The sequence below is a fragment of the Melanostigma gelatinosum genome (assembly GCF_949748355.1).
Source record: "Melanostigma gelatinosum genome assembly, chromosome: 4".
NCBI lineage: Eukaryota > Metazoa > Chordata > Actinopteri > Perciformes > Zoarcidae > Melanostigma > Melanostigma gelatinosum.
This window is the reverse complement of record NC_136637.1, coordinates 5,824,966-5,841,076: the sequence shown is the minus strand read 5'-3', so window position 1 is coordinate 5,841,076 and position 16,111 is coordinate 5,824,966. Positions and strand designations below refer to the sequence as shown.

Sequence of the window (16,111 nt, the reverse complement as noted above, 5' to 3'; positions counted from 1 at the left end):
TCGACGAGGGCGTCCCGAGGAAGTCTTTTGACAGCATGCTACTTGTCTTCTAGTGGAAAGTGGATACATCAGAAAGCTGTGCACTGTTATGTAAGTGCCATAGCTAACAACAGTAACTTGCTAACATTAGCTCGCTAACAGCTAACTTGTCAACTGCACCCCTTGTAGACATAGGGTGCTGAAATAATCCTTGGACATCTGAAAACCTACGTTTTTTTAGCTCGCTACAGGAAATTAGTTTGCTTTTTTTCTGCCCTCGGTTGCATATTGTGGGGCCATTGTTTTCCCCTCCGGTGGGCGTGGTTCTCTGTCTCTATAGGAACAGAGATATAGTTCATGTTATTAGTAGCACCTGTGCTTTTCCTGCTATGTTGTTTAATGATGATCTTTATTGATGGACTAAAGGAATATATTTTCCAATAAATCCATTCGTTTTTTTAAGGATTATTCTAACATAGTCATTAGTTTATAATTCCTCTTAAAAGTACACTCTTTGTGATAAATATAATTGGTTATTGGGGAGTGTATGACCATCTTGGCGCTAATGTGAGGTTATACAATGAACAAAGGGTTCTGTTAGTGTTTTTATGTGGGTCAGAAATCTACTTGCCCAGAGTCAACTTGTACTTGCCCCCATGGGAAATAGTCTTTATTCGCGATTATCAAAAAAAGAACACTTTAAGTAAAAGAATCTGGAGTTTCAACCCACTTCCTCTTTACGCCAACCAGCTAAACTCCTGTTGTCGGGATAATTGAAGCGCTCGCTTGTGCTTCAGCTCACAAACTTTGTCTTCACCTGCTGCCATTTATTGCAACTCTCGACAATGATAGGGAGGAAGCGAGATGGCTCACTCCTTAGCTTCTTTCATCATCAGCTTCGGGAAGAAAAAAAAAAGTTGATTCTCTGTTAGAGTTTCTCTATTTACTAGCCCAACGTGGCATTTTTGCTTGCCCCAGGCAAGCGGGCAGTTCTTATTGTTGAGCCGTGTATGGTAACGCACCATTTTATATTGAGCACATAAAATCTGCTACAACCAATTGCTTTAAACGTGTAGAGCTGAACCCCTTATTTGTATCATAGTTATGACAAAACTGTACCAGACTGTGTTGTCTCTTCATGTTAACATATTTTGTGTGTTTGTTGGATGGCCGGTTGATTCGGTCAGCGTTATCCCCCTCAGTAGATCACAAGTGTTTGTCACATAACCGCTTCATAAATAATCGGCCCCTGCCACCCTCCTCTCCTGCGGCCCCGCTCCGAGACGAACGGCTCGGCCTGTAAATAACCGGCCGGATCGATAGCCTGTCACTGCAGCTCGGCGAGCCCCGGCACATCCGCAACGTCTGAGCAGTTTGTTTATTTTCCAACCCCTCATCACCGGCCCGTAGCGAGGACATGCAGATGTTGTCCTGCGAGCACTGAGATTCGTCCCGCAGCTTTGAATACGGCCAGTGTGACACAGCGGCATGCTGGGTGACAGTTGGATGAACCCGGTATTCACTGTGTCATGTGACGACAACAAATTCATCAAATTCAAGCGCTGGTCAGCGGAGTGACACCGTCAATGAAGGTATTCATCATTCTGTTGGTTCAGTCACCAGGCATCCAAAAACAAGCACCTGCAGAAACAGTGGCCCCTGCTGGCTCCTGGTGGACATGGTCCCCTGTCTGTTGCAACACCTCTCTGTATCCCACTCATCTAGCATGTAAACAGATTCGCTCTGTTGCTCTGCCCTCTCAACCCCCCCCCCCTCGCCCCGAAGGACTCGGAGTCCGGACAACATGTTCACATTTGTTTTCTCATCAAAGGAAGCGTCTGGCTTTGTGAATTGTTCTCTCCGGCATTTAAGCCGGGTGTGATTGAGATAAGCCACCTCACTGTTTGGGTGGAAAAGTTAAGGACACATCGTGGTTTGTCGGGAGGCAAAAAATGACACAGGAGAAAAGACAAGGGGAAGTGCAGGCCGCCAGAGTCATCCTGCGTGAATCTTCACTACGTCCACCACGCGTGTTTAAATGGAGACCCGTGCGGCCACATGAGGAAGCAGCAGGGGAGAACCAGGGAAACCTGCATCCTGTGTAACCTGGTGTTTTGCTACATTCGTGGGTTTTGTAATGGTGTACAGAGAGAGAGACGCCAAATAAGTTTCATCTCCATCCCAGCGATTTGTGCAGTCATTTGTTGTTGTTTTGTTTTTTTCTCAGATCGCTTGTGGCTCCCCTCTCTGCACTCACTGATTTTCAAATATCTGTTTGCAGGGGGATGTGTCAGTTCGGAACAGATGACCTAGTTTTTTACACACGCACAATCGTAACAAACATTGAAAGGCCCCTCTCCACATACGTTACGTTCTGCCAACACTCTGGAAACTCGTCCCCTTCTTTCACAGGAATTCAGTTTACAGCAAAGAATGAACGGCCGTGGAAAATGTCAATTATGGAATCGGTTCATTTTTAATTATCGCGGGCTGCTCTGCACACTGCTGCTCTACAGTTTGCTATTATTATTGTTATTATTATTATTATTTTTATTCCGTGGCATTTAATTGGAGCTGAAAACAGCATGACCTATTTAGTTTGGGGAGAATGTGTACTTAAAGCGGGGGCCTCCTCCGCGAGGTGGCCCTGAGCTTAATTTGCAGCGCTGCGACGGCTTCTCCTCAAAGTGTAATGCAGATTACTCATAACCTGTTTAACAACGCAGCGCGCAGCCAGCTCATCAGCTGGATTACATAAGAACGTGCGAATCCTTTCTCAGACCTAACGAGTTCTCCTATTAACACACGCAGCCGCCAGAGAAATGACGAAGCAACTTTCCACCTCCAGTGGTACTTCTGCTCAGATGAACCACTTTTATTTGAAGTGGAATACCTGCTGATCACCTGTGTAATCAAAGCAGATGTGTCCTTTTTGTATTATCGTGAATATAACTCGTCTCTGGTCAGTGTCCAGAGGCTGAATCACAGTAAACAAGGCGCACTCCTCCAAGGTTTGTGTCATGGTGACACAAACAAACGTGAGAACATGCATCTCTGCACTGTGGGATCAAATAAATCGATGACTCTTAATACACACAACAATACATAAATAAATAAATAAAAAGCATATTTAACAGCTCAGTGTTTAACCCATATGTTTTGATGCCAGACCCCCCCCAACACACACACACACACACTCTTCTAAACACACACATAAGTCACAGGAAAGAGTGTGACTGATCCAGCAATCCTTTCATTGTTGTGATAAAACAAGAGTCTCCTAAGCTGCTTTAATCACTCGTTTAGTGTTGCGGCAACAAATGCTTTTTTGGGGGGGGGGGGGGATATTCCAATCCAATATTTTAAAAAGTCAATCCCCTCATGAACCCTAACTAATGCAACGGTCCATTTGCTGTTGTTCGTTTATTATTACTATTATTTCTTAATAAGCCGCTTTCCATCTCAAAGGCTCTGTGTCCATTTTTAAATCGTCCCGTTGTGATTTAGAGAGACACAAAGAAACAGCCAGGATGTCAGATTGAGAGCCGAGTAAAGCTTCTCTATTAAAAGCCCGAGTTAAAGCCGCAGCTCCGTCGACACTGTGTCGCATTGTAAAGTCTATCATCATTTAATCTGTGGATAAATATGTCCGTGAGTGATTATGTCTTTCTTCAGTTTGTGCTGATCATGCAGGAAATGTTGAGCCATTGTAAAAGGTGAGACAATAGCTTTTGGTTTTAAGTATTTTGGGGCTCTACAGGAAGTAAAAAATAAACAGCTGATAGACGGCTGCAGGTTCAGAGACACAGATTAGTGTTTAGCGTCCCCCCCCCCCCCCCCTAACTTTCAGCTCAGTGGGTAGTGCTGCTGATGTGGCTCTCTCCATCTCATTGTCTTCGCTCGTTGCTTTTGAACTGTCCAAAAAAAAAAAAAAAGAAGTACTGGCCTAAATATGAGGATGTAACTCATGATTCCTCAAAAGTTCAAATACAATTTTCCTTCAGAAATATATATGATATATTGATTCTGCAGCTGTTGTGCATCCCCCCCCCTCCCCTTTTTCAAAAGGTCCATATTTGTAGATTCCAGGAGACTTTATGAAGTGCAATCAGACGATACATTCATCTCTTCAGAGACATGTTACAATGGAGACAATGTCCTCGGGGGCCTTCATGGATTACATCTTCTAAACGCCCATTTGGTTCAGAACGACGATCTTCAGTGCAGAGTTAGCCTTGATAACAGTGCTATCAATAATGATAACAATTATTATTAATTATTATTATTAATAATTATTGATAACAATAATAAACTGAAGCTCTGCTAGCTCCTTTGTGTCGCAGCAGCAACTCAAATGTGAAGAGATCTGATGCTTAACTCACCAGTGGGACGATAGAGATAATGAAGTTATTAACATCGTCATTCTTCACAAACGATCATGAATGAATAATTAACTTGGAATGAATAATAATAAGATGTAACGAAATACTGGCCTGTACAGTGTTACAGCGACGCTAACCAAATATTGTGTTGGCCCGCTCGCACATCTTCTGTATTATCACATCGTCACAAACGCATAGTGGTGACGCTCCGAGTTGGAGCGCTTCCTTGAAGCTGAAACTCATAATAGGCTTTAACAGTTGTTCCCCTTTTCAACAATCCCACTCAGTCTAAAATATATTTCAACACTAAAATTCAAAAGTGCGACTTTATTGGTTTTTCTCCAGTAATGTTTGACTGTTGTAGTGTTGCAACAAGCAGAGTTGACCCACAGATCTGTAAAGGGGACACCAAGAATGTTTGGTTTCGCAGCTATAAACGGCCAGCTGAGAGCTCTTGAGAGCTCTTGGAGGCCCAGCGTTTAGGTTTGTTTTCCAACAGACGGTTTGGTTGTGGCGCTCCCATTAGGAATATTTAAAGAAAACTCCTCTAAGGTCTTTGCCATAGCTGTTGATGGTATGTCAATGGTTCCAGCTTCCTGTCCACCTCCACTCTTTTTGTTCCACCAAACAAAGGTGTAAATCCGAAGTCTCTCCCGTTCACTCTATCACTGCAGCAGAAGCAGGAAAGACCGAGCCTGAGGTTTGGTCCTTAGTGGGGCTCGTACTGAGCCCCTCACCCCCACTCCCACAGACACTCCACATCTCACTGAATGCCAATTCCACAGTGGGTGGCGCACACAGCTTCATTCATAGATGTGGCAGCGGGGCCGGCGATCAGCATCCAGACTCTGCTCACCTCTCGCCGTCACGCCGCATCAGGTCGCACGCAACGGCGGTCACTTTTCAGATGTTATTGTTGTTTTATGAGGGGACCTGGCATTTTGCGACGGTTTTGTCAAGCGGGCGTCATTTGAAGTTGGCCCGTCAGGATGTCTCTCAGCGGTATTACGACTGATTAAAAAGCAGATGACCTGAAACTATAAGCCTCGACATGGATCTGGACCACCGAGTTTAAGAACGGAGCCAGACCTAACTGAAAAACCACGTCTGCAGCAGGTATAGCCGCTGTATGGTTCCCATTGTTGCCTCTGAAAAAACAGGAACAGGAACTGCGAAGCAATCATAAAGCATGCAGGGAAGCAATTTCTTTCTCTTATTCAAGTGAAAAATGATTCCGTGCCGTCACAAAAGACTCCCTAACAAGGTGCTTTAAACTCTCTGGCAGTGCATTGCTGCAGGGTGTCAAAGAGTGGATAAGCTATAAATGAAGCTTAAACTCAAAAGTCTGTTTCTGGTAATAGCAGCGTTTCGTTCCCTCTCCAGTGTGCTTTTGATGTGGAGCTCAGATTAACAGGGTTAAATCGTCCTCCTCACTGTCGCAGAGTAACAACACGGGCATAATGAGCAGGTTGTTGACAACAAGAGCACTTCTTTTAGGTGACTGATTATCTGTTCCTTTGTGCAGGTAGGAGAATTCAACCTCCTTCACGCACACCTCCGAGGACCGTTGTGTGTTATACAAAAAATAAAATCATAAATAGGGCCTGCGGCGACAATAGAGGAATATCCAAAGGCTGAGGAATGTTCCTCTCATCTCCTCCTAATGCTCCGTGATGCGATCCCGGCTCGAGTGGCCGAGGAGGCGCAAGGTGGCAAGCGATCCAAGAGCCCCGCCGCTCTCTGGAGAGCGGCGGGCGGAGAGATGTGCACGTTGAACGGGTCGATCCCTCGGAGTAAATGAGGCCCACTGTTTGGGCGTCCATTATCGGCCCGCCGCGTCCCGAGACCCGGGGCCGAGAGCAAAAGGCAAGGATCGTAACGTCGCGGCTGCTCTTTGATACATAGTGGACAGTAATCAGAGCTCAGCGTTTTCTCGCCCTTTCTAGAAATAAACTCAGTGGACCATTGCCTGTTCTTACAGCAAACCTACTGTGCGTCTGCAGTACCAGCTCTGAAGTCACGCTCAGCAGGATTTCAGTCCTGGATGTTTTAGAATTTCTATTGGAGTTAAAACAATGAAATTGTGCTCAGAGTTTAGCTCTCTGGAGTCTTGGATTGCGTCTAAAATTCCACACTAAAATGCTATTTAGTACGCTAAATACTGGACACAGTGCCGGCATAGATATCCCACAATGCAATGCAGACGTGATGTGAATGTTTGTTACAGACAATGACGGACAGCAATGTAACGTCAATAACGCTGTAATGTCAGTACGAGTATCTGGTTCTTCTTTGCTGGGCGTACCATATCTTTCAAACTAGTTCACGCGAGATTGGCACGGGTTGCCACGGTTACGCATCTCCAGCTCGCAAGTATAGTCTCTCTGGAAGTGACGTGTTTATTACAGTTCAGTGCATCCAACAAGATTCATTCTACTATTTGTTCACACAAAAGAACGATGAACGATTGTACACACGGGCGACCGTGGCTAAGTGGAGAGCGGGGCCGTCCTTCAATCGGAGGATCGACGGTTCGATCCCGGCTCCGCTAGTCGCATGTCGATGTGTCCTTGAGCAAGACACTTAACCCCTAAAATTGCTCCCGTAGCTGTGCATACGGTGTGATAGTCTGGATTATAAGTCGCTGAGGATAAAAGCGTCTGCTAAATGACTGTAATGTTCAGTTTGAAGTACATAGTGTGTGATTTTGGACGTAGCGTTGTTGTTGACACACAAGCTTTTCCGAGTTACGTGCTTGTCTCGTTTTTAGCTGTCAGTATACAATGGAGAAAAACTTAAATGAGTTTTTTCTTCCTGTGAATGTTGCCACAGAAACCCAGTTCGTAATACTGCAAATACATAAACACAGCAATACTTCCTTACAGACATTAACTTAATGCCACTTTAATTTATTGTTGAAGTACTACAGGCTATACTTCTGTTCTTGAAACTGACTGACACATACAATGAGTCAATTTAATAACAATTGCGTGCATACAAATCCAGTCGTCAATAACACCAGAAGACACAACCTGTAATTACTTTCATTCTGAGTACAAAAACATTTCTCCACTCAATCTCCTATTGACGGATCTGATTCCTTTATGTGACACAGTAAACCGTGAATACATTAGTACAAAACCCGTACCGGTCGCCAACATCCACACAGCTCCCAGATGTCACAATTAGGAACACCGCGAAAGGTCAGCTCAGATCTCGGCCCGCGCTACAATATTGAAAATCAAATCTACTGTAAAGATCCAGCGATTTCAGGAAGAAAGCTCAGTCGCGCGGCACGAAGAGTGTCGAGGTCAGGCCTCCGGGGCGTCTGCAAAGGACACACACCTGTGACGGGGTTGCAGCGTGATCCGGGGGAAGGGGGGGCAGGATGATTGGCAGGAAATGTCAGGCGCAACGTGTCAGCCCCGCGCAGACACACAGATGATGAGAGCGGAGGGCAGGCTCACGAGCAAAAAGGAAGAGAGCGGCATCTTCAGAGAATTCCGTCCTCCTTCTAAAGGCTCTCAAAGATTAGGCCGCGACGCGGCTCACACCTTAAAGTCTTTTGTGCTCCGAGTGAGAGTCAGGAACTATCTCCTGACCCATCGCCCCCGATGTGCACGACTTAAAAAGTAGCTTTGCCTTCCTTTTTTCCTTCTGTTATCATTATTTTCCCCAAATACAAGGATTAGTCAGGGTCACCGTTTTTTTCCCCCCTCATGCTTGTATTCCACAGAAGGATATGCACAACCTTCTGGGCTGCACACCGCTGGGGCCTGAGCCAGGGTCAGATGTCTCAGAGGGGGGAAGGCAGACTGAAGACCATCCGCTGCATTTTAATTACAGTGAATGTGTTTTGCTTGACCTTGAGAGAGTGCTTCATCCTGATTTATTGAAGTCAGGGTTTTTTATTTCTCTCTGAATCTTTAAGCTGCACCTGGACGTATTTTGTTAAGCAATACATCCCTGCACTTTTTTGCTCTGCATTTAAAGCAGCATTAGTCACAGGTGACATTCATCGTGGAAACAAATGCCAAGAACCGCCGACATGTTCTTCATTACCTCGGTCGGCTTTCGTGAATCTCAACTATGTTCCTCTCCCCGGTTCTCAGGGCGGCGCTCACATGGCCCACCCGGAGGACGAGCTGGAGCGCCTGACCAAGAAGATGCTGTTTGATATGGACAACCCGCCGTCCGAGGAATATTTTGGTAAGAAAGATGGCTCTCACACACACACACACACGCACGGTTAGCTTTAGCCTTTTTCACAGCAGGCGTAAATAATAAAATGATAAATAATAAAATGGCCGGTAACAATCACTGAACTCAGCGGGACAGTTGAATAGAACGGGAACTGCGTTGATGTTATGAGTAACACCTGTGCTGTTCCTATCATAATGACCTGTGGCAGTTTAACCCCGAATGCAAATGGTTAAAGCTAGGGTTGGTAATCTTGAGAAACTAGCAAGGGTATGCAAAATGTTTTAAATCTTTCAACTGAAGAGCCCAACCATGAAGTTAGCTAGTAGCGCTAGCTCCAACAGTCGCTAACTCCAGCAAGAACGTCGCCAAGTCTGCAACACCCACAGCCCGTCCCTTCAGGCCTCCCTCCAAAGACACGCCACCCAAAATGATCATTATGAATGTAAACAACAAACACGGTTATTATTAGCACTCACAGCTTTCAAGCTAGCAGCTTGTGGAAGACGAGCAACACGTATGTATGTAGTTAGACCGAGCAGGTAGCGCGTCCAATCATTACATTCGGCCCGAATGGGCGTTTGATTTATTGATTGCTGTCGGAATGTGATGAGAATTTTAACGAAAGTATCAAATGTTTTTGAAGAAGATTACCCCTATACACAGAACAATAAAGGTTCTTCAATGCTTCTTCTAATCTATGGCATCACTCCGAAGAACCAGTTTTGGCACCTTTATCTTTCTGTGTGTAGCTTTAAGCTTATTATTGTAAGAGTAATGGGACAGGGCAGCTAGCTGTTCACACTGGGCATATTAGCGTTTGCTAGTTTTAGCATCTGGCTAGCATTCTGTTTGATGCTAGGTGCTACGTGTCTGAGGGCTAGAAAGGAGGGTCGTATCTGGATACGCTAACTTTATTGAACATTTCTATTTCCTCAAGTGAATTTTGGAATGAAAGCAAAATACTACATTATGTTTGGCTGCTTTCTTCTTGCTACTAAGAAACATCTTCTAGCTAGTAAAACCAATTTTAGCATCAGAATATCAATAAAGTAAAGCTGCTCACCTAACACCTAAGAGCTTCAGCAATTAGTGATGAAGCATATACTGTACATCAAATTATATAAATTAAATGGAGTTTTTAATTCCTGTCTGAGCCTTTAAGTTTAGACACTGTCTTTGCTACATTACAGTGTTTACACTTATTTAGCTAACCAGTCACAGATCTACAGCAGCCGAAGCATGTTGGATAATTATGCATCTTTTCATATTGGCAGAGCATGCGGTCAGAATATAGATTTTTATTTGCCATTAATTCACAGTATTTTTAATTACAAGACGTTCAGTGTTGAACATTGAGAAACAGTTATAAAGAGTTAAAACCGCTGTTGTCCAATAAATACAGTATCGTGATAGGTTCCTTTTCCTTGTGCCTGTTATACTTCACATATCGTCGTAATATGCTTATGTATTTGAATGTCATGTGGGGGTTGCTCCTTGAGTCAAACGCTGAGGCTCATAGTCTACCAAGCAAAAGATCATAACTGCTATAAGTGGTCCTATATATCGCCTGCTGTGAGCTTCTCTGTCACAACGACGTGGCATTCATAGGTGAGAGTAGCACAGTATCCTTTCTAATACATTAACCCCCCTGAACCTCAAGCAGTTTTTTTCTTTCTTTTTTTTACTCCCAGTGGCTTTATTTTTCACAGCATTATAGACGTCCTGCACCTCTATGGAAACAGCACAATCATGGCTAAAAGCAGAAAGAACTCAAACATGTATTTTGTGCAGTATAACACCATTACCATGCCATACATCATAAAAAAGTTAAAATACACAAGTTGAATATTTTTTGACTGTGGAATCTTTATATCCAGCATTTTTCCAAGTGACCACAAGTGTTTCCAATGTAGGAGGAAAAAAAGAATGTTCCACCTGCAATATATATTGAACTATTCACATCTGTACAACTTCTACTTACATCCTCTCTGCCCTCTCCTCGATGCACTGTGTCCTGAAGCAGTCGAAGTTTCACTGAAACTTTTTGTCACTTGACTGTTGGTCTCAGTCAATCATAGCTTCCCAGTTGCGCTGAGGAGCGCATCATTTAAATGCTTCATTTGGGCCAAACCTTTAAATGACACGTGTAGAATGAAGTGATTTTGATGAAATATCACATTTTAAATCTCCAATTTGGTTTTGTTTTCTGATGGGAGCTTTCATCACACATGATGTGTTCAAGGACTGTCAGAAAGATGAAAATCTGACGGAAATGTTATTTTTCACACCTTCTGGCTATGATAAACGGTGTAGTTTTGGCGATTGTTTAAAAACGACATGCTTTTCGATCCTGCCGGCGGGTTTTTGGGGTTCAGAAGAAGGAGCTCTGAGCACATTAGTGCAGGAAGTATGATCTCATTAGTCACTTTTCACTGTGACATTGTGTGTGACTAAAAGGAAAAAAACTACTGGTTTCGCTTCAAAAACCCAAAGCCATGCCACATTTAGGAATAAGGTTTCCTAGATTAGCCCTCCCAATGGCCCATAAAGTCAAAAGAACAATTGTTTTTTGGGATATGGCTCGAGGCCATGGAGTACAGCGCAGGTGTGTACGATGCAGACAAGGTTAACCTATTCTCCGTGTTTCTTATCTGTTGATTTCCAAGTGTAGACACAGCAGCATATCTAGCAGTCTGGGAAGCAGTCCTCAAGGTAGTCTCAAAACGACATCGGTGCGATCAAAGGATGAGGCGCGACTCCTGCTCGGGGTATAATGACAATGAGAGATAAAGACTTTGGACAGATGAAACATCCTGATTTTGATAAAACTCTATCTTGTTTGATTGTCCAGCATTTCTTTTATTTTTTATTACACAATTTCTTTCCTATTTTTTTCTTCCTGAAGCACTTCATATTTAATTTAGTTCCTTTAAAAATATATATATATATATATTACTGCCAGGATTAAACCAAATACCAATTTCAATATTATTTTGCAAAAATAGGATTGCAAAGAGACTGCTCCTGTGCATTTATATTTTGTTTCTGTTTCTCCGCCCTCTGTAACCTCCGCTGCCAGCGAGTGCCATCCCTCTGCAGCTCTCTCCTCGAGCCTTTAATCCCCTTTGCCCTGGAATTAATTCCCATGCCCATTAGATACCTCACTCAATACATTCAATAGGACTCTGGAGCAGGCTTTATATCAGCACATAATCGCACAGCGCACCACGATAGCATGTGTAGGTGTATTATAGCTGCAGGAACATGTATTTAACTGGAATTAAGGGATATTCGGGCTTCACGTTGGTGCGCGCTGATGTAAAGACCTTAATTGGTCCACATTAGACATGGGTCAAACGGATCTGCTGGCTTAAAGCAAAGTGCAGTCATTTTTTACAGCGGAACGGCCCTCAAAGCCTCGATGGCCTCATTTTTATTTATTTTTTTGGTGTGTTTCGTGACGCGGTCCTGGCTTGAACTCCTCTGCTATACCATTCACGCGGTTCAACCAACTATAAGACCGAGTGGCTGAGGGCTAGCGACAAAACAAGGACATGCAAGTTGAGAAATGGGTCATATGTGAGCTAAGGTAGCCAGAACGAGTTAGGGATAGCGTGCGCGTCCCCGGCTGACAGCGGCTGGCTGGAGTGTGGAGTGTGGAGTGTGGAGTGTGGAGTGTGGAGTGTGGAGTGTGGAGTGGGGGGAGGGGGGGGGGGGGGTCATCGTGTGGTTAAACAAGGCGACAGCTGACTTCACTGAGAGATAGAGAGGGGATGAGGGCCTGAGATTGAGGTGACCACAGGGACTCATTAGGAGAGGGTATCAAGCAGAGGCACATGCTGTTCTGCAAGTCCACAGAGCCCCCGTCCTCCCCCGCCGAGTACTGTACATAGAGCCGCCACGGTAACGGTCAAATTGACTGTATTTCCAGCATGTCCAGCATGTCATGTACTGTGTATCCATTGCTGTGGGATAATCAGTCCCAGAGCATGAGCCTTTTGTAATTACGAAGAATATAATGACACACAAGCCTCATCTTTTCTTCATGTTTTTGGTAGGGTACAGGGGGAAAAGGGCTGTTATTGAAACCCTGCGGCTAGTAATTAACAAGATTAATCAAAGTGGGGCTGCGATCTCTAGCGCGCCACTGGACTGGATGGCCGTCTTCCTATAGCTGCAGAGTTGTTTTTTAGTGTTTTTTATCGGCGGTCGCTAACGTCTTTGATGAGCCTCTTATCTGAAATGGCTGCATTGAGTTTCCATTGGTCCAGGGGGGTTAATTGAATCGAATTAACGTTACACTCTGGCTCTGTGATGTCACAAGGAAACTTTTATTGTAGTCGATTCAACGGAGCTTCGGCGCCTGAGTTACGCAACATCATCATGCTTTTTTTTTTAACTGCGAGTTGCACCGATGAAGACTTTTTTTTCATTATTTTTGTGGTGAAACCGGCACATTAAAAAGCAGCCGTTCTCTAAATGGGAGCACCAAAAAAAACCTGAAAATGATTCCCTCTATAAAAGAAGGGCTTTTCTTGTGAGAAACTCTGTTCACAAGCCAGAAAATTCCTCCTATGATTGAAGCATCTTTGCAAAGCAACTGATTAGTCCTGATTTAGAGTTCCAGATTAGATTTGAGTAATCTGAAAGAGCCCTTTCTCCAAATGTCATCATCCGTCATCTTTAATCCACTTAGGTTGTGCGTAGGTGTACTGTGTTTGTGGAAATCTAATAAGACACAGCTACTCAGCTCGCGGTACACATGCCTTGGCGTTTGTGCATCAGAGGAACTTACAATATTTTGTCACCGGTAGATTTCTTGTCAACCGGAAGAAAAAAAAAACCAGGACATAAAGCTGAATAATTGAAAGGATGAGATGCCTTGCATTATTTACAATTAGTGATGATGATACTTATGCAGTGTAGTACATTCTGCTGCAGAGAATCAGTTTTTATTTCCCCTTTAATACCGAAGTTGAGAATTCCTTCATGCCATTCCCAGACTTTCAGTACTCCACTCTATCGAATTAAAGGAATTTTAATGTCCAATCAATATTCATGCCATTTTCAAGTGAGATCTTTGAGCGGTGGCATAAATGTTTTTGTAATGTTGTCATCAGACAGCAGAGAGAGAGATAGTCGTTGGAAATAAGCGGAGGGATTCATTTGGGCATACTGTACTCCGCGCAGGACGCCGAGCTGTCGGGAAAGCCTCTTCCTCCTGGTTTGAGCCGGCCTTTGTTTTTATGATTAGAGCCGGAGAAGTAGAAAAAAAGGCAGGCTTTGCCATTTCCCCCTCATAACGTCGGCTGGAGGAGCCCTCATAATTTATAAGACACCTCGCATGAAATGTTCATGAGGAATCTTGGAAGAGATACAAATGGCAACAGCAACAGTACAGGCCGGAGGAGTCGGGTGTGGATCAGCCAAGGTAACTGGGTCAGGAAAAAAGTTTAGGGTTCACACAGTGCGCTCTGGTGGAGCCGCCCGTGTTTTCTTTCTAACCCAACTGAGCATCACAACTTAATGTATTAATAGGCTTCCAGTTTAGACAGCTTTGTGCATTGTCTAAGATGCTCTGGTGGAACTCATTTGCATTTTTACTGAGGTCGCCCTCAGCAACCTCTTAGGAGTTTGCTTTTAGATGTGCCTCTACATGTCATAACAAGTGGGATGTGTGTCAGAGTAAAACCTTTCTGCTGGCTTAAAAAGACGCCCCCACCCCACCCCACCCGAACCCGCTTCCCCACCACGCTCCACCTCCACAGTCTTCGAATGCCTTTGGCCAACCATCTCCCCCAACTACAGCTAACTGTTTCTGTTTGGTGCATGAAGGTGTACCTTTAAAGTCATGCTCTTGTAAACACGCAGACACAATGGGATAACACGTTTAAATTTAGAGACATTTTCATCCATAAAATACAGCACAAAGTACTTTAAGTTGGTTTTTAAAAAGGTCTTTCAAGTTGTAAATTCTTCAACTTTTCATGAATTCAAACCCTTGTTTTTTATACGATTTAGTGGTCTGCATTTTGTCAGCAATAGCCTGTCTATATATTTGTATTCTTTAATTACCTCCCTATATAGTAGTTTTCATCAGAAGTGGCGGAGTCCGCCATTCCCACCCTGAATTCAAATTGCTATTATTGTGCAAAACTTTGCCCAAGAGATTCATAGGAATGCAATCCAGCATTACTGTTTTTAGTTTATTGTCACTGATGTCAGCCTCACTGTTCTCTTATACAGCTGTGTCTGAGTTAATGCTCAAGCTAACCCAACACTTCCTGCTGCAGCTGCTTCTCATTAAAAGCATTCAACTGGCGAAACAAAGGGATGGCTTCCTCCAAAACACAACAGCACATGTAGCATGAAATCCGATCACGGTGGCTATTTGAATTGACTGACACCTTCATTAAAACAATGTGGCGTTATTCGGCTCTGACAAACAGATGCAACACTTTCTCATGAAGTTCTCTGAGTCCACCATGTTGCACGGCCATGTTTCTACAGTAGCCCAGAATGGACAAACCAAACACTGGGGCTAGAAATGGCCTTTTATGGGGCGTTTTTACGTCACCTGAAGGCCCTGACATGCTTACAATGTGAGCGGCGGGGTACTCAGTTGGTTGCAATCTGCTACTTCACCACTAGATGGCACTAAATCCTACATACTGTCACGTTTAACAAAAAAACAAGTACAATAAGGAAAAAAACTATCCAATAAGTGCACTTTGTTCACTATATGTACTTTATTGCAACACATTATCAGAAAAAAACAATATAACTATCCTTTACCCCCAATGTGATGAGTCGATTTTTGTTTGAAGGGCCTTTCAGAGGATTTCCTCCAATCACAGCAGCTGTGTGTTCCCTCTTTGTTGCACCGCGCTGCACTCCGTGTGTGTGTGTATATGTTGCAGCTACACTATGAGACAGAGGCTGCTGGAAGGAGGTCAGTGACCACCCAGGGGCAGGGGGGGAAAGGTCATATGAGGCAGTCTGGTGACATGGCAACTAGTCTAAATCCCATGCATCACTATGCCACCTACAGTGGATTATAATGTATGACTGCAAAAGACCAGATTATACAACACAATGGCCACGGATGATCCATCATAGCTGTGGTTTTTTAACAGCGATGCCGTGTGTGTGTGTGTGTGTGTGTGTGTGTGTGTGTGTGTGTGTGTGTGTGTGTGTGTGTGTGTGTGTGTGTGTGTGTGTGTGTGTGTGTGTGTGTGTGTGAGAGAGAGACTGCGGATTTGACTTCCAAGACGTTTTTTTTTTCTTCTTATGTAAATTGATTTGAAATCTACAAATTTGTCAGAAATTCTACTAAAACCTAAGAATGAGATCTTAGAAGCTTTTGCAATGTCTTCATCTTGCTCGTCATTGGTCACATGGCATTTTCAATGCTTCGTTTTATCTTGCTACTGTTTTGAGCGGCGAGGGCAGTTTTCATAATACATGAACAGCCTTTTTATTTTATTTGTATTCAGCATAGTTTATGGATCCTTGTTGCCATTTCTGTTCCCTCATTATCTCGTCCC

General features: G+C 43.9%; 1 protein-coding gene across 1 annotated transcript in view; it reads left to right on the top strand.

Annotated features, from left to right (window-relative positions):
* The window catches only part of lpp (LIM domain containing preferred translocation partner in lipoma), a 129,768-nt gene that overhangs the window by 86,271 nt on the left and 27,386 nt on the right, over positions 1-16,111 (top strand). The window contains exon 8 of the mRNA XM_079266716.1: positions 8,474-8,570. Within this exon, the coding sequence (XP_079122842.1) occupies positions 8,474-8,570 (97 nt within the window). The remainder of the gene's footprint in view (positions 1-8,473; positions 8,571-16,111) is intronic.